This window comes from Buceros rhinoceros, unplaced genomic scaffold (assembly GCF_000710305.1).
Source record: "Buceros rhinoceros silvestris isolate BGI_N320 unplaced genomic scaffold, ASM71030v1 scaffold18218, whole genome shotgun sequence".
Lineage (NCBI taxonomy): Eukaryota > Metazoa > Chordata > Aves > Bucerotiformes > Bucerotidae > Buceros > Buceros rhinoceros.
In genome coordinates this window covers 14,447-33,662 of record NW_010428810.1, presented here as the reverse complement: position 1 = coordinate 33,662, position 19,216 = coordinate 14,447, and the positions used below count along the sequence as shown (strand labels likewise).

The window sequence follows — 19,216 nt, the reverse complement described above, 5'->3', positions numbered from 1 at the left end:
ATGCAAAATCCAGTTGAAATAGTTTGTTGGCACAGTGTTTGAGTCTCTCTTCCCTTCCAAGAATTCAGAAGGCAGCATAGTTATGCTTCCTAATATGTCATGCTTGTTATGCTTGACTTTTTTTTTTTGTATAGGATTATTCTGAGAGAGTATTTATTTTGAAATATGGGAAGCAAAATAGAAATAAAGAATCATCAGGCTGTATTAACAAACTCATGAGTAACTTAAAGTTCTGGCAATGTCAGACTGTTTTTTGGGTTTTTTTTAAACTTGTCGAAACAGCAATAAAGTTCTAGTTCGCCGAGTTTGGCTGAATGTTTTATCTTGTAATTGATATCAGTTGGTGATGCATCTGCATTTGATTGGAATGGCAGAGGGGAGTATGCTGGGGAATCTCAGGAGTTTCAGGGAGGCTGGTCCAGAGGAACAGGAAGCCCACAGTCTCTGAACGGATTTGAGTTTAAAGTGAGAAATCCATTGGCTTTTCTTTTGTAAAATGACCTGCTTTTTCTTGCCTGTAATTTTACGTCTACTTTGAACAGTGCTTAAGCAGTTAAAACTGGTTAACATGTGTTAAAGTGGTACTTTTCTAGCTTACCATTAGAAGGACTCTAATAATGAATATTAATTTTAAAAAAATTCAAGACTGTGAATTTATCCAGTTTTGGAATAGCATAAAAATTTAGCTGTTGTTTGGAAGTGTCCATAAGTAGCAGTTTCATAATTTCTGTATAGTGCTAATTGTTTGCATGTCTAGGACTACATAACTTGACTCTGCTACCTCCTACCTGACTGTTCTCTAAGGAGTATGTTAGTTTTCATCAATGGTAATTTGTAAATGAATTACAGAAATGGGACATCATGGTAGATGTGCGCTCTGTAATCAAGGCCAGTAGAGAAATACAGGATAAGGTGGTAAGATTTAAGAGTTCTATAGATGTTAGTGCTTTTTTTCCGTGGTACACAGAACAAATAGCTTTTGGAACTAAAGTTAAAAGATATACCTGTCCTTTTGATACAGTTACATGAGGCTTCTAAAATGGGACATGTACCATTCTCTTACTTCTGTTCTTCTTTGTATATAATGCTTTTCCTTCCTCAGTTAATGAAAGAGTGTAGTCCTCATTTCTTACGTGTTTTTGTGATGATATGAACTGGGTCATCACTTGGTCTGTGATGTAAGAAAACAGTTTTCCTTCTCTTTCTTCTGTTCCTCCCTCCCCCCCTTCTTTGTATTAAGTCTTGCGCTGCTTGAATAACATTTGTTTCCTTATTCCTTCTGGCTTTTTCTATCCTTTTAGCAGTTTTCAAAGTACATTAACCCCATGATTCTCTTGTGAGATTACAGTTACTGGTACAGTTTACTCCTCTCTGTCTTTTTCTGTGATACCACGATGTGAAAGGTGAAGACAGGAGTTGGTCATCAAACTGTAACTCTTGAAAAGGGAATACTTGGTTCTGTGTGATAATGAGCACTGTCACAGTCAGGATGCCTCTGAAAAGTTCGTGAGGTCTCCAAAGCCGTGGGAAAACTATTTTGTTGACAGAACCAGTTTTTGTTGGGCAGTTGGGACTCACGTTTCTGTAGATAATTATCTTTTCTTGTAATGACTTTCAAAGTTGACAGACATAGGAACTGGTTCATCTGGGACAAGAAAGAAGGCAGGATAATGGAAGAGGGTGATGCAAAGGCTTGTGAGAACTTTCTTTTTTCTTTCTTAAGATTACTACTCGAGTTGTACTGGAAACATGTTGCATACTTTTATAGGCAATTGAAGACATCGTCACAAGTAATGAAAACTGAAGGTACAAGGCTAGTGATAATGTTCTCTTTTTCTGAGACTGTACATAAATTAGCTTATGGTTGGCTAGACGGTCAAGTTAACGCTACTGTTGTAGCTGTGATAATAAGCCGTGGAAGGATGCTATCTGTGCATATCTGGATTTGCAGATATCGATGCTCTTGGATGTCATTATGCTGATAAAGGTGTATTCTGTAACTGAATGTCTGGTTTCCTTCCCTGGGGTAGCATTATGGCAATGCAAAGCCCATCTTTGTGGAGCTTACAGTCATTCTGGGAGTGTTTTGCTAGTTTAGCATGCAAAGATTTCTGAGTTGAAGTGCTCGTAGTGTTTGTGTAACTTAATTGATTCTGTTGTAATAGATTCAGAGGAATAGTTTTCCCAAAATCCTTTGGTCTTGATGGAAGAAGAAAAGATGATTTGTCTTGTCTTTTTTTTTCTTGTCTTTCCTTTTCTCCCCTTTTCTCTCCTTTTTCTATTCTTCTTTCTTTTTTTTTTTTTTTTTTTTTTTTTTTTTTTTTTTTTACTGTTGTTCCTCCTTTTGTTAATTGTAAAGCTGTTCTGCAGTAACCATGATGATGACTTCCAAGGTAGTAATGGATAAAAGATGGCCTGATAACGAAGGCTAAAATAAGTGATTGGTACCTGAATGATAAAAGGACAGTGAAATTATAAAGAGGATGGCACAGGCTTAGAATGGACATCGCTGCATATAAAGCCTAGACTTGTTTGCTAAACCCAAAGAAGTTGGTGAAAACTTGTTTGTTGGATGGAGAGAAACACTAGCTTTAGGGTCAAGCTACTGTATCATTTTCTCAGGGGCATGGCATCACTTCTGTCTAATGTTCTGCTTTTTCCCTGAATATGTAACAGATATTCCTGTAATGGGCAAGGGGAACTGAGAATGAACAAAATTAAAATCTACTATGAAATGTGCAAGTGTGACTTTTTTTTAACTGTATGTTTTCCAACTCTGCCCTTTCCGCCTGTCTTTCCCACTAAGCAACCCGAAGACAAAATGTACTTTGTAAGTGGGAGAGCAATATTGTAATATAATTTAAAAGTAAAACAAAATAGGAAGGTTATGGACTGGTGTAATACAAGTCAATAAGGTGGTTTGAAATGTTGGTGATTCCTGTTAAATGCCTCTTTAACACTACAGTTGAAAACGCTGTAGCAGTTGGCATTCAGTTTGCCATTTCTGTAGTCTTTTGTGGTGAAAATAAACTGGTGAAGATAGAGGGAACGTGAAGAGATGTGCTTCATGGTTACAAAAGGGAGACTTTCCATTTGTTTCATGAGGGAAGGAATGCAGAGGTGCTTATGGGAGGTGTGGGAGATGGAGGCTGGGAGGAAGTGAGTCGTGTAGTGAGTATGCACTAGTTTAAAGTTTCTTGGGACAGGGGTTGTTAATCTGTAATAATTTGAAGAGAATTTGATCTTTGATCTGGTGTGGAGACGACAGTAGAGAGTTATGTGTAAATGTGGCACGAGAAGGCTGCCCAACCAAAATGTCTGAAGCTCTGTGAATGTGAGGCAGTGATTGCTTGCATCATGTCCAGGCTTACTTAACTTGAATGAAGAGAGCCCAAGAAGGCCTTTTACTTCAAGAGTCTTTGAAGACAATCCTGGAAATATTCTGTCATGGGAAATGTTAAAGGTGTTCTGCATGTGGGGATATTGAAAAAGGGCTAAGATAAAATGCCACTTTCAAAACTAAGTAATGACTTGAGCAAAGTTGGAGTGTACAAAGCTATAGAAGTCTGAATAATTGCGGTTTCTGAAATACTATACATGAACTCATATGACCTATGCTAATCTTCTCTACAGGAACAGCAGCAAATAGTATGCATTCTAAATGCCCATGTTAGTGGTATCAGCCAGATTGTTAGGGCATTTTTTCAGTGGAGCTGAGGGGGTAACCCATGATCTTCACTCTAGTCTGTTGTGAGTCATAGCAAACTGTCCTTTGTGTGAGCCAGGAGGTTACTCTCTTTTGCCCCTTCTGGCAAAGAATTAAAGTGTTAAATAATTCTGTGTAATAGCATAGATGATTTCCATGAGGACATGGAATTTAAGATGTGTCCTGTTGTGAAAGATAGGTTTATTTAGAAAAAAAAGTGTAAGATTATGTTTCCAACTCTTGAGACTGACGCACTAAGTCTGAAACATCTTCACTTTCGTTTTGTGCGCTTGGACAATGAAATTAGTTTATTTTTGTTTGCATGATCTTCCAGTCCTAGCACTTGGTTTATTGTGTAATGGGTTGCATTTGTCCAAACTTTTTTTTAATCTTTGTGGTTACTGGATTTGCACTAAGTATTTCCTGATCCTAAATATATGATCAGTAGTAGAAATGTTTTTTTTTTCCCTTTTTAGAATTTGTTAGCAAAATGACCAAATAGAGTTTAGATTTTATTTCTCTCTCCTCCTAACTGTTTTATTACATGTTGGTGTCCATACTTCTTACCTAGTGCTTATTGGGAACTGTGTATTCTATTCCCTTGGCCAGTTTCCAAAATGACGCTTACCATCTGTATGTGAAATATCACAAAGATGAAAACAGCATGGTATCTTTAAATTGTGCTCATCCCTCTGTAAAAACAGTGTCACCTTCTCAGAAGACTGGTTGTGGGAAATTAGCATGTCTTTCAAGGTTATAAATAGAAGAAAAGGGGGAGAGGCCAAAAACCCCAAAATAAGCAGTCTCATAATTCTTCAGTGGAACCTCCTTAATTAAAAACTGCTTTTCTTGGTTTTCTGTCTTGTAGATGAATCTCACCATTAATCTGAAAGAAATGTAAATAAAAGAATAGTTCACACATGGCCTTGAAAACCCAAACCTAATGATCAAAATAACAGTACCTTATAAAATTGAGTTATTACAAAAATACCCTTAACCTCTTTTGTTTATTTATGATCTTGATTTAAGATTTATCTCTGCTCTTCTTTGACTAAATGTGTGAAAAACTTTAATAGAAATACAAGTGCAATTTCTTTGAACAGGTACTTTGTGCTGGACTTTGAGACGGGAATTCTGCAGTATTTCGTGAATGAACAAAGTAAAAACCAGAAGCCACGAGGAACCTTGTCTTTAGCTGGAGCTATAATATCACCCAGTGATGAAGTGCCACACATGTTGGTGGTCTATTCTGCTAACGGAGAGATGTATAAGTTGAGAGGTATAGTGATGCTTAAAGGGCATGAGTTATTCTTCTCTCCCATTTCCTCTTCTGCATCTCCTCTTTCATATTTCCTTCCTTGCACTGTCAGAAGATAGTAGTTATACAGCTATATTGTTATGTACTACCTTATAAAACAAGTGGAAGAGTAATCTGGAGTTACTTACATATGAATTTACAACTTCCAGGGCTGAAAGAAAACTCAGGATGCCTTCAATAAGCTGTTATTGTGGCATTTCGATTGTACAGTACAGATTGTACAGTGGTTGTCGTTTGCTTCCATTGCTGTCCACAGCATAGCATTTAATTTCTAATACTGTTCTCCCCTTTCACTGTCCTGCCGATAATATACAGTAATGAATTTGCTGAGGAGTTGGAGAAGGGGAAAATGCCAGTGCAAGGCTGTTCTTGTCTCTTCTTGTCAGTCTTGGAATAATTGATTGCACCTTTGGCATAAAACTTTTACTTTCCTTGCTCCCAGATGTACGAAGGACAATATAGGGAATGTAAGAGTTACTTTTGATTATTATTTTTTTTTTTTTTTAAACAAGAGCAGTATACTGATTCTAAGGTACTTTCAGTATGGTTGATTGATCAGGATATTTTAATACCAAGCTAGTTAATATGAAAAAAAGTTACATGTAATACAGTGTGACAAAAGTTTAAAATTAGTTTTATTCTGACCACAGTTTATCAGTTGTCTAGCAGGACGGAGTATGCAGGACTCCCCTGTGGTGCAGTGTGTTGCTCTTTTATACCTAGAACTGAAATACGATAACAACTGGGGAGAGTTTCTGTAAAGATGTTTTGGAATTTGCATAACTAAAAATCATGAACACTTGTCGCTTCATTATCATGCTTTTCCAGTCATTTGGGATTATCAAATGCTTGTAATATGCTGCTTTTAATTTAATGATTTTAATAAAATTCATAGATTTTTATGCTGAGTCATTAGCCATTGAGGTACTTAATAGCAGAGGAAATAAGAGAAAATATTTACTGAAATCATCCATTCTGTATTGTTATTAGGATTACTGTTACAGTGGTTTGTTTAAAACAAAACCAAAATCAAACCTCTCTCCTGAATAGACTTACTAATATTACGCAGGAGCCACTTGATGCAGACTGCAAATAACATGTACAAAAAATTTTAAAGCTGTTTTTAAAAGATGTATTGGGGAAATTGTGGTTTTCATTGTTGTGTCTTTCAAGTTGCATGTGAACGACACACAGGTTTAAACAGAGATTTAGTTAAACTATGTTAGGATAGAAGTACTTAAGTATCTGGGGAGCTGATAGGTTGTCTGGTAGGTGATTGAAAGCATGAGAATAGAGGTTTTACTGATTTAAATGCTGTGGTGTGACCCTTGTCATTCACAAAGAGAGTCCAGTGGATTAAAAATTCAAAACAAAAAAAGTAATCCTGAGGTAATTCTGCTTTTAGTAACACTTGGAGAAGATAACTCTGAAGAACACTCTTAAGTTTACCTCTTTCAAGTGGCCACAGCATCTTGAGGTTTAGATGTGAAGAATTTACACATACTTAAGTAGCGTAAATTAGAATATTTAGTGCAGCCTAACCAACAAATACTCTCCTCCCTGTCTCCTTCTCTTATTAAAAAAAAAAAAAAAAAAGTTGATTTGTGTGTGAGTCCCTGGATTTTCTTGTTTCTGTTCTAGCTGCTGATGCAAAGGAGAAACAATATTGGATAACTCAGCTTCGATCCTGTGCCAAACATCACAAGGAAGGTAATTCTAAGGTAAATAATTAAGAGAGGGGAGTAACTATTATGTTTTACGAAGTGTAGGTGAAGAACAGCATGATCTGGATGGTAGACTGGCTACTGTAGTTAGTGGGTTTATGTTGAGAGGTTTACAAATAAAAGCAACAAGCTATCATTTGTCGCTAACTGGAGCAGGCTTAAGTCAATTGGGCAATCTTAATAAGTAAACATTGTGCTGTTTATGAAAAATAAATGATGTGCATTTCAGATGCTGTCAATACATGGTTAATTGAGTGGCTGTTCAACAGTTTATTGATAAATACCTGTGTGATGTCCTGATTAGTATTTAGGAGTGTTAACCAGTACGAGTTTTATTTCATCTTGCAAGATGTAATGGCCCTTGCTATAGAAGTTTCAGGTATATGTTAGCAGTGGTCGGTCTTCAGCTTCTTTACCAAATCTGAAAGAGGTCATCATATGAAGATTTATATTATTTATGATTCTGTTTAAATTAGAAGGCTCTTTGAAAGTGGGAGATACTAAAGCCAACCAAACAAAAACCCCTATTAGAAATAAATTATTATTGTATTTATTTTACTTATGCTTTTGGTGTTGACACGAAGTTACTAAAAGAAAAAATCCTGCTCTTGTCTTCAGTCTTTTAAGTACTTCTGTTGATCTTTACAAGAATGAAAAAGATTGCTTTCCTCATGGCTCATTGTTTGCCATATTTAAAAAAAATACATATAACAGCAAGCAGAAAGGATTCCTCCCTGCCCCAAGATGTTGAGAATGCTATTCTTGTGCAATCCTCAAAGTCACGACCTTGACTATCTTTGAAAGTTGGACTTTGAAAAGATGAATGGTATTTTGAGGAGATTGGCATTCATTTAAGTGTGTGAAGTAAAATATAACCAACTTTTTGTTCTTCTTTTTGAGTGATGAGGACTTGTCAGGAAGCAGTTAATGGTATAACTAAAACCTTTTTTGAAGGAGAATAAGTAACTTCAGTTTCAGAACTTTTTCAATTCTTGTGCATGGCAAATAAATGTGGCACAGTACTATTTAGAAAGATGTGGCTTCACTTGTTGAGGATATTCTTGCAGTTGCTGTTGATTTGCAGCTCAGGGACTTCCTGTGCTAAATGGAGAAGGTAACTTTTTACGATCAATCACCATCAATGAATTATTCCTCAGTAAGTTTTCCTGTCACTTCTTGAACCCATTTAAATGTTCAGCATGTACAATGTACTGTGATGAGTAGTTGAACTCTTGTTCAATGTATATGATATCAGAAACTTGTTCAATGGTATACTGATTCTTACACTTCTACTCTTCATTTGCTTGCTAATATCTCTTAATGCTGGATTTGTTTTTTCTACTTTTGCCTGCTCCTAGTAAATAATTCTATAGAGGTGTCTATTTTAGTATCAAAATCTCATCCAAAGTGGCAGTAATTGAGTAGAAGCTGATCTTTGTTTAAGTGAAATTTGGACCATTTTTCCTCCTTCAGTAAAAACTGTTGCACTTAGTAATAATTTTTGTTCAGAATTTTTATACTGCCTCTCCATTTTGAGCTCCAGCAGTAGCTACATAGGCTCTGAATTAAGTAGTATGTCAAGAGAAAAATATTGCTGTTATAACAGTGAAAATGTCCAACAATTAGTAGTGATAAAAAAAAAAAAACCAAATAGAATTTTAGGAATTACCAGGAAAGGAGCAGGGAACAAAAGGGAGAATACTCAGACTGCTCTAACGCTGTTAAATACTTGTCTTGCATACTTTTACTTCCATTTCTGAAACAGAAACATTGGAGTGGGGGCAAGTACTTTTCATCACTTTTTTGTTCTTCTGTACAGAATGAACTCTGTGTGATGAAACATGACTACACTGGAGGGTTTTTTTTCTGATGATGAGAAGGGGAAGGACAAATTAGGGAAGGTAAAGTGTTTACTAAGTGTTCTGGAGTGCCTGAATAGGAAGTATTTGCTAGCTCTTAATAATTATATAGGTATGAGGAAGCCTCAAAGAAAATGAGCTGAAAATGGGTTCAAAATAAAAGGAGGTGAATGAAAATTGGAGATTATTATGAGATGCTTTGGATGCCAAAAGTGTATATAAATTTGAAGAGTATTTGATATGCAAAATGTTACTAGGAAAACTTGATTAAGTGAGTGTATGCTATTAAATGCAAAGACAGTGTCTGTCACAGAAGATCTAACATGCGACTTCTGGAACCAGGAAGGACCTAGAATGGGGAGCAACTCTCTAAACTTGTTCATGTACTCTTGGATAGTGACCTACCACTGCTGTGGCTTTCTTCTGGTTCCCAAGCTCATTGTGCAAGAAATTAAAAGGATTTCCTTGACTGAAGGTGGTGGACATACATAACTGAGGAACCAAATGAAAGATTTTTCCAGACAGCAGAAGGAGGATTCTTGCATTTTTGTTAGAAGACTGGTGAGATACAGAAACTTGGCATAGGATGCTGCTTACAGATGCATTTTGGTTGGTACAGCCAGTCATACATTTTAATTAGCTTGGATCCATTTAGTATGAAACAAATGCTGAAGAAAATGAAATTTTTTTTTCTTAATTCTATGTTACAAGTCTACAGTTAAAATCACACTAGGTCACTTCTCACTTCACATGTTCATTAGTGAAGCACTCTTAATTCTCCACTTTTGTAAGCCACAGAGCAAATAGAGAATTTATCTTTTGTATTTTTAAGCTTAGCAGTCCAGAAAATTGTTGAGAATTTCTGTGCTTCAGATGAGACCACTGATGACTCTGCTTCTTACTCCAGACACGTACTGTACTTGAAGCAGTGTTGTGCTTACCTTTTCCTAGAAACCTTTCTTTTGACAAGATTCGTCGCTTCTTTTACAGTATACTTTTTCCTTTTTTCCTCTCTGATCTTCTCAGGGTTAGAGTATTTTCTGCAAGGCAGATTTTCTCTGACTTTAGCGTATTGTGCTAACTTTGTATAGTTAGAACATAACTTTATATAGTTATAACATACAGTTACACCTTCATATAGTGTTAACTTTAGCTTATAGTGCTAACGTCAATTCATTTAAAGTAACTTTTAAAGCTTCTCTCTGCTTTTCTCTATAAAAGCAAGTTATCAAAAGCTTTAATGTTTAGACTGTGGAGATGAGATACTGGTTACAAGGGAGTGATGTTTCACAGAGATTGCAGAAACTAGAAGAAAATACATTTCTAGAACTTCTTTTTATCTTTTCCTCAAAGTTTCTTACTTCAAAACCACTGCCTGGTGGGAGGTAAGGGAAAGAAGAACTGTGACATTTCTTCGTGATTTTTTTTTCCTTTCTCTTGTAGATGAAGGTACTCTAATATAACAATTATTAACATGGGATGGGAAACATGCCTTTTAAAATACTTTAAATTTATGTAAAATTTACATAAAATAGCATGCTGCTATTTTAGCCACCTTACTGTTTCTTTTATGTTGGGATTAGGGACCGAAATTATACAGAAAGGTCTGTACACAGAGAAGGGTACACGTTTGATTTCGTTTTGCGTAACTGAGGACTTGACAAAAATCTCTATGTCTGCATTTTGTTAATAGCCCTACCATAGGACTGTCGTGATGTGATTTGTTGTTCTACTGGCCACAGGAATGGATCTCTCTCTTCCTTCCTCTCCCCATACTTTGAGGGCTGTAGTAAGTGATATCTGCAAAATGGCTGTCTCTCATAGTGCTGTCATGAACAGGCAGATAGACGTACTCATGTGTTTTAAGCTTCTGGACTGTGAACAGAATCCAAGCTCTGTCTCTGTAGGGAACAGGCATGTTTCTGCATCTGGAAAGTTGGAGTCTTGAGTGTTTGCTTCCAACTTCTTTTACAGCTTAAACTCACCTTTTTTCATGGGAAGAATGAGAGGTGGAAATTTCTAGCTCTTTTTTAGGATTCATACACTTGAGAAGGAGGTGGAATTTGAAGTGTATAATATGTAGTGAGGGATATGTTTTATCTTACGCAGGTGGGAAATTGGTTAACTGGAAAAATTAATGGGATAACTGGTCAAGCAGTGGGAAGGTTCCCAAGAATACCACTGAAGCAACTCTTTTCAATATGAAAGACCTATTGCTTAGAGAACACATTTTTGAAATCTTGAATAGATATTAGTGGAATGAAATTCATAGGGAAATACGAGAATTTGGAGAATGTTTTTTGAAGCTGAAGCTGTGCCACTATTTCTGTGAAATATTCATAGGAGAGCATTTCTTCTTCCTGCACTGGATCCTGATCAGCACTGGTTTTCTTTCCTTTTCAGAGCTACTGACTGCTTCAAAATGCTACTGTATGACTTGCTGTCCTTGCTGTCTTTAAAGCTTCAGCTGAGGACTGGAGTGGTGTAGGAAAGTAAGCAAAGCAATGATTGAAAATAAATTAAAGAAAAAAGTTGTATACTAATGACTAAATTTAGTTGCATCCTAATGATTGTTCCAAAGATGAACTATACAGCTAACAAGTGGATGTAACACAAGCTAAGTATGTCACTTTGTTTTAATTAAATTTTACATCTTAATGATAAAAAAGCAGTAAAAGGATAATGATCTCTGGCAGGTAATTCCCGTGCTGTAAGATAGTGTTAATGTTGTTGAGCCTTCTCATATAAATCTCATTTTGCTTCATTACAGATTGCTCAACATCCCCAAAGTGCCAAATCACATTGTATTGGAAGAAGTCTTCTATGTATGGATAAGATTGCTGTTTTTTTAGACTATTCTAAGTAAATACTATTGTACATGTTTCAGTTGAAGCATTCATCACATTGGAATTCAGTGATATAAAATGCTTTCAAGAAGAAGTAAGCTTATACATAATTTTTTGTGGTAACTTCCAAGAACAATTTTATATCTGTAGTTGTCACAAGCTTGTTGGTTCTTCTGTTTCATCCCCCTGTTTTTCTGACTGTTTAATGATGGTGGCTGTAAAAACACTACTAAAAACAAAACCACAAGATTTTATACCAGCATGTGGTATAAAATTATTCCAACATGTGGATTGGTGTTTAACCCTTGTATTTCTCAGTGCATATCAGGAATGTGTCAGGGAACAGAAATCCTTGTGTTGTGAAGTAGCTATTGTCTTAAATTGTGCTCAGATGGTAACTTTCAGCTTAGATCTGTGCTAGAATAAGGAGGTAGACTCTCCCTTGTTCCAGCTTCTGGCTTGGAGCTGCACAGTGAGCTGCTAAAAATTGGATGGTGTGGATTAATGTTTCAGTTGAACACATTTGCTGATTCCCTGCAGCTGTAAACAGCAGTCCATTTTCCTTCCTTTTGCTGCTACTCTTTGTGTGGGCTCTGTTGTGTTTCTGGTTCTGAGTTAGTTTGGGCATCAGAAGCATAAAAAAGAGCATCCTACTAAAAAGGACTTAACTCTCTGACCAGTTCACTGAGGAATTGGATGAGCACTGATGTAGGGGAAACTAGACTCTGCTTCCAACAGACTTTAGGTGCTAAACCCCTACTCTCCTCTTCCTCTTGGATGGAGGATGGTGGACATGGATCTGGCGAAAACCTAACCTTCCTCTGCTTTAGTCTGAGGCTTTGTGTTTAAAACTGAGCCGATCTGATGACTGCATGCCTCTGTGAGGGGCTGTCCTGCTCTCTTTCCCCTCAAGCAGTGCTCCTGGTGCTTGTTTGTAACCATCATCCAGCCCTTTGGAAAGGCAGTTTGGGGAGATAAATCTGCAGAACATTATGTTTGTGTGTCTACATCTCTGTCTCTCTTTTGGTTTAACTCCCTAGAGTAGCTTTCCGTGAGGTCAAATGGGCCTCAGAGCCAGCATGGAGAGATGGTGAAGAAAAAAGTCCAAACCTGCCCCTTTCAACTGCAGCTGCAGTAGCAGTTTAGCTGTAAGTGAAGCAGCACCTGAAATAATGCTTGTAAACTGTTGCCATAAAGCCAGATCAGTGAAAGTTTCAAGTCTTTCTTTGCTTCTTTTATGCACATCAGACCTTTTTTCTCTTGAGCAAGTTCACTCTTCCCTCCTCTGGTATGCTTGTCTACTTCGTGCTGGTTGATAGTCGACTGAACATGAGCCAGCAGTGTGCCCAAGCAGCCAAGAAAGCCAATGGTATCCTGGCATGTATTAAGAACGGTGTGGCCAGCAGGAGTAGGGCAGTGATTGTCCCCCTGTATTTAGCACTGGTGAGACCGCACCTTGAATATTGTGTTCAGTTTTGGGCTCCTCATTTCAGGAAGGATGTTGAGGTGCTGGAGCGGGTTCAGAGAAGGGCAACAAAGTTGGTTAAGGGTCTGGAGAACTTGTCCTATGAGGAGCGGCTGAAGGAGCTGGGACTGTTCAGTCTGGAGAAGAGGAGGCTCAGGGGCGACCTTATTGCTCTTTATAATTATCTTAAGGGAAGTTGTAGGGAGGTGGGGGTCAATCTCTTCTCCTATGTCGAAAATGACAGGACGAGGGGGAATGGCCTTAAGTTGCGCCAGGGGAGGTTCAGGTTGGATATTAGGAAAAAATTCTTTACAGTGAGGGTTATTAAGTATTGGAACGGGTTGCCTAGGGAGGTGGCGGAGTCCCCATCCCTGGAAGTGTTTAAAAATCGTGTGGATCTGGTGTTGAGGGACATGGTGTAGGGACCCTGGCAGTGTAAGGGTAACGGTTGGACTCGATGATCTTTGAGGTCTCTTCCGGCCGGATGATGATTCTGTGATTCTGTGATTCCTCCTCTCATCCCTGACCCATAGAAGCCAATTGAAGAATGGTGCTTCTAATTAAAACATACTTTGGAAATCTTTCAGGTGATGAGGCTCAAAAGGAAGCAGTGCTTAGCTGTAGATATGTGTGTGTTTGACACCTTTTTTCCCTCCCTTTGAAAGCTGCATGGAGATAAGAGTTGTTCACAGCTCCCTGCTTTCAAAATCAGTCTACGGAAATGAAAAAAAGTCTGTTTAGTTCTGAAAATGAGCTTGCTTAAATGATTCTTGACAAACAAAAGATCTTACGATGGGTTGATTGTCATAGTCCTTCCTTAAAAGCAGACATATGTATTGCCTTACTGAAGATGACGGAGCACTATAATACTGTCAGAATTTAGTACCATAGATGATATGATGTGCAAAGCGTATCATAAGCTGATCCCTTTGCAGTGCTGAAATTCGGATGTTATGTAGACTTAGTCATTTGCATTTTAATAGTTGTGAATTATTGTAATGTAAATTAAACAGATCTATGTCCATATTTTGCTTTTATCAGTGTTTGTTTACTTAGGATGCATTAGAAAAGAAGTAGATGGGAATTAAAGTACTGAATGGTGGTGTCTCAAAATCGTACTTACTTTCTGATAGCATATGACTTCTCATTGCTCTAAAACTGTGTGCAGGGATTGGTTCTGAACTTACATATATGCAGAAGAGTAAAGGAATGTCATTTCAGTATTTATTATTCTGTAGAAAACATCTGTGGCACAGTGCCTGTGAAAATGACGATTATCAGCCATAAACAAGATACAACAATTCACTTCAGAAATTAGTTTATTAATCTCTGGAACATTGCATTTAATTTCCAAAACAAACACAACTGTTTGCTTCTGGTAAATGTTGAAAACCACTTCACCTTCTTTGTGAGAAGGAACTCATTCTCCAGGGAGAATGAGTCGTGAATACACTAGTATAGTTGGAATTTACCATTCTACAATTACATTATTTTAATTGTTAGGATTTTTGATATCCAGGTGGAACCATTCATTATACTGTGTTTTTATCTTGAAGATGGACAGTCTACTACAATAAAAATCTTAGCCCAAATCTATGTTAGCTAAGCATACTTCAGCTAGCTTTAGGTCATAAACCCAAAATGAACTCAAGTTACAAATTAATCTTTAATTAGCTCCTTTATTATTCTTTTATTAGTTTAATTTTATAACCAGGCCAACTGTTGGAGCAATGCTAAAGTGTAGCCTCAGGAAAGAATATTTGTAATCCTTTTGGGATGCTTCAGCATGTGGATTGCTTAACTCATTTTTGGCACCATCTATTACTAATTGTTGAAGGGTTTATGTCTTCCTTTGACCAGACTTTTCACTATCATTTTATTTATTTAATTGTGATCCAGAAAGCAGTAGGACCAAAGAAAATGAGATATCATAATAGGGACAGATCAGTCATACCAGCAGTATTAGGGGGAAGAGCAGGGGGCTTAAGAATAAAGCTCCATCAGTTACTGTCACTACTTTGATATCTTGGGAGAGTGGCTTTAATGATTGTTATAGAATGGTGGGTAATGAGAGTGTTGTTAGCCATGGAAAACATCACATAGCAACTTTGGATTTTTGCACAGCTGTGTGTCAATGCAAAAGAGACGGTTGTCATTCCCAGTGTTTGATATGAAGAAGTTCTGCAAAAGAGGAGTTAAGTATTTGCTTGGGACAGACGTGTTGGCAATCTGTTGTAAAATTCAAAGGAGCTGAGTTCCTGGAGAGGCCTTTTCTGGCAGTGGCAAGAAGAAACTGTCAGAAAGAAGTAGCTGCTACCCCTGTCTCCTTGGACAGAGGAGGCACAGAGCTGTTTTCTGTGGCATTGAGATGTGAAGCCCCACTTCAAAATGTTTTGAAGGGTCTAAAAACTGCCTCCTGCAGACATTCACCTGCACTTTGTGTGTGACTGCTTTTGCAAGTTTTAAGTTGGAATTTTTCACATTTATCATAGGGCCTTGCCTAGGGATAGCCTGATGGGTAGCCAGAGGTCCTTGTGCTGAGCTTATTTCAGGTTACAGACATTACAGACTTCCTCTAAAGAATAATTCCAAATTATACATTAGAGGATTTGCTTTGTGGGCTTTGTGGCATGTTGGTTGGAAATGCTGGGTCACTGGATGAATGAAGGGTGTAAAGGACAGAAAACAAAGAGGTGAGGAAAATTTGCTTATAGACCTGTAGGATCCATTCTAAACAATGTTTTTGGCTCTGATATTTGGCACAGACTGTAGCTGTATCTGCTAATTTGAGATTGCCAGTCTTCTTAACTTTGTGAGCTGCACAGGATTGATAACTCTTGTGCTACAAGGGGAAGGAGAAGCTCACTGGCAGAGGTGCTCTCTTGGTAGAGATCACATGGCCATATTGTAGGGCAAAGCATGCAGCTGAATGTCATTCATACCAGGCAGTGTGATATGGCCAGCCCTTGTCAGACTGTGAACTTCTGTACATAGAGATTTGAGCTTACCTAGTAACCCTGTAGCAGGACAGCCTTCTTGAGCACCATCCGCTACTGAAACTATAGATGGGCTGTCCTTCCTGATTTTTCCTCCTGCTCCACAGATTCCCAGACTTCATGCTCTAAATGACTGTTTAGCAACAGTTGCCACATGCCTTTGCAAAACTTAATGAAAAGTTGTCTTTAAATGCGCTGTGGTCCCACAGACTGTTTCTTCTGTCTCAGGCCACAGTTCAGGAGTGTAGTTGATGTAACCTGATGAGTTGTGATATGAACTAGAGCAAATCTTGCAGGGTAAAAAAATGTAATCTGAATTTTGACTACTAAATGATGGACATACATGTTACTTGGAAATGTGTTCAATACTTACTGGTTATTCAAAGGCGGTTAAAAAAATGGCTTTTCTAGTAATAGTTCACTATCAAATTTATGACTACCAAGTGTAAGTGGGGTTTGGTGAAATATGTGTTGTGTTAGGCAACATGATGAGAGAAAACGTGAAGTGTGAGCTGCATTCAAGGTGTGTGTTGTGATCCACAGGTCAGCTGTAGATAGTTCACTGCAGTTTGGAATGCTGCCTTGAGGAAAAATAACACTGAATTGCCAAATAATATAAATGATAGAGATATTAAGTTAGAATATACCTGCATTTCCACTTAAACATCTCTCAAAGTGTGCAGTTAAATGAGATTATTTTGGGAGCTGTTTTTTCAGAAGGCTAACTTTCTCCTAGCATTCCATCGTGATTCTGTATTTAAACAGCAACAAGCATGGATTTTTTAAAATTTTTGTTTTATGTTACTTTAGTTATGTGTAGATCTCTAACTACCCCCGTCCCCCAAAAAACCCCCAACCAAACAAAAAACCAAAACCCCAAAACTTCTAACAGAATATTGTTTTCTTTCAGGCAAATCTAATGGCTAAACTCACTGTTTTATATTACTGTTGTTTATCTGAGTTTTAGGATTACTATATATGAAGGTAACAGTTGTATATTTTTAATATTGTGATTGCGTGATACTAGAATGTCACGGATTCTCAGAAGATTTCATTCTAAACACAAAATAATTTTATTAAACTGAAAGATATGTTGATTTTATGCTAAAAAAATTTGAAGTTATCTTGTTTTTCCTCTGCACCCTAAATTTAGTTTAGAAGTATTCTGATGCTAGTCAGCTTAAAAAAGAAAAATCAGGAAGTATATTCTGCAGTTATACACTAGGGAAAGTCTTTTTCTGTGAAACTTCTATTTAAAAAAGGAAATTCAGTCACACCATTTCCCTCGTACCTTTCCTTCACCAAAATATCTTCTCCTTGTTTTAAGTGTAGTTATGTTTTAATATGTAGTTAAGTTTTAATTGTAGTAATGTAGCCACCTTGGATTTTAAGTCTTTTTATAAAATTACCACAGAATTGCAAAGTTTGACCTGTAAGGGATAAGAGAGATTGTACCCAAATAATATTTTTGTGCATTTGCCAGCCGTCTCAAGAATAGTACCCCATGTTGATGCTACCTGTCTTAGCAGTGTTGAAGGCTGCAATCATTACTTGTGCAGGGGTTATAGGAAAGGTGAGATGGGCTTTCACCTGTGGGGCTTACTTTCTTCAAGTGCTACTAAATGTCACTCTGCAGTGGTTTACATTTCATCAGGTAAGATTTATTCTGTTTCGGTTTTAACCTTACAGATGAAATCAACAATTCAAGTAGAAGGGAAAAGCTCTTTTATATTGCGCTTTTATATATGATTTCCTGTGGTGCTCTATGGCACATCTGAACTTGATTGAGAATTGCCATCCTAAAGACCTCCAGGAAAACTCAGGTTTGAGGGCTGCAGAAAAACAAACCAAGGTGGCAACACTGACAAACAGTTAGATAAGGACTGTTAGATAAAGTTCCTGGATGATTTTATAGGTTGGATGTTAAGGATATTCATAGTGCAGATACTGTTGGAGATTAATTTATGGCTTTTTTTTTGTATCTGTGTTTATTCCAAGCTTACTTCAAAATGCGTTGACTCTTTAAGCCATGTTTTGTTTTAAATGTTAATGTTAAATTGGTTTGTCGATTGGCCTTGCCAAAATTGCAGCTCCTGTAATGTTTAAAACAGCACTGCACTGTTTCAGAAGTTCATCAGGTAAAAGCATTAAGATTTTTTCTTCTTTGCTGTTTACACTGGTATGGTGAGATATAGGTCAATGGCTTCATTAAAAATATTTGTGTTTGCATTGATAATACTCTGTTTGCAAAGTCCTTTGTAATATTTCCTAATATATGGTTGTAAGAATTTAGCAACATGTTAACATGTAAGAGTTTGTGAAAATTTTTGCAAAGGCCAATTTCAGACAATTCCAGAAACAAAGGTGATAGTCACAGTGTTTCCAAGAAGATCCCTGCTGAGCAGTGCAGATGATTCAGAAGGAATAAATTAGTCCTGAGCACAGTTACATTTCCCAATTTAGGTTTGTGAGGAAAGTAGAACAGCATAAATGTATAGCCCGCATCATAAATTATTTACTTGTGTAAAGGTTGCTAATATCAACATCCCATTTCTTGTTCTAGAGCATTTCATCCTCGCGAAGTAGAAGCTCATCTCTGCTGCCACCTGGGGCAGTTAATTCTGCATCTCCTAGTGGCCAGAAACATATGAATCAAAGTGGGCCAACAGTTGTAACCATCACACATCACAAATCACCTGCAGCTGCTCGAAGAGCAAAGAGCCAGCATTCTGGCCAACTCCATGAAGTCAGAGAGGTAAGAGATAAAAATTTTCTATTTTGCTGTCAATACTGCTTTGCTTTAGAACAAACAATCAAGTCTGACAAGTTAACAATTCTCTTTGTTTCCCACTTAATGTTTGGCTGCTTTGTTTTGATCCCCTCACTGAGCAAAAGGTGGTCTTCAGTTCTGGTTCAGCTTAAAGTCTGGTATATACAGGCTTTTTTGTGTCGATGTTAAAATTAGTGTGTGCGCGTGCCTAGAAGGGGATATAGTTTGACCACAGCTCCCAGGCTTTGCAGTGCTGCTGCATTGCTGGAGGAATGTCTCTTTTAAGGTGCATGCAGCTAAACTTTTCAGCTTGGAAAGGCAGCCCTGAAGTATTTAATTATAACTATAAAAAACCCCCTTGAATAAGTCTGATGAATGAATGTGAAAGAAGGCACAGCTCCCCACTTTCAACAGTTTGTTTCTACATGGCTATAGTCTTAACTTTGTTGTCAGGTTCCTATTGCTGTGGTGGAAGAATGCTTCATCCATATTAAACACATGAAAAGCAAACAAGAAAGCATGTTTCTTTCAA

The 19,216-nt window shown here is 37.4% G+C and overlaps 1 protein-coding gene across 1 annotated transcript; it reads left to right on the top strand.

Moving 5' to 3' along the window:
- Positions 1-4,809: 4,809 nt before the first annotated feature.
- Positions 4,810-18,669, top strand: LOC104498975 (oxysterol-binding protein-related protein 10-like; the record flags this gene model as incomplete). Its single annotated transcript, XM_010142421.1, has 3 exons — positions 4,810-4,985; positions 6,666-6,745; positions 18,478-18,669. Coding segments are annotated over 3 exons (448 nt in total), but the record flags the coding sequence as incomplete, so codon positions are not given.
- Positions 18,670-19,216: the final 547 nt, after the last annotated feature.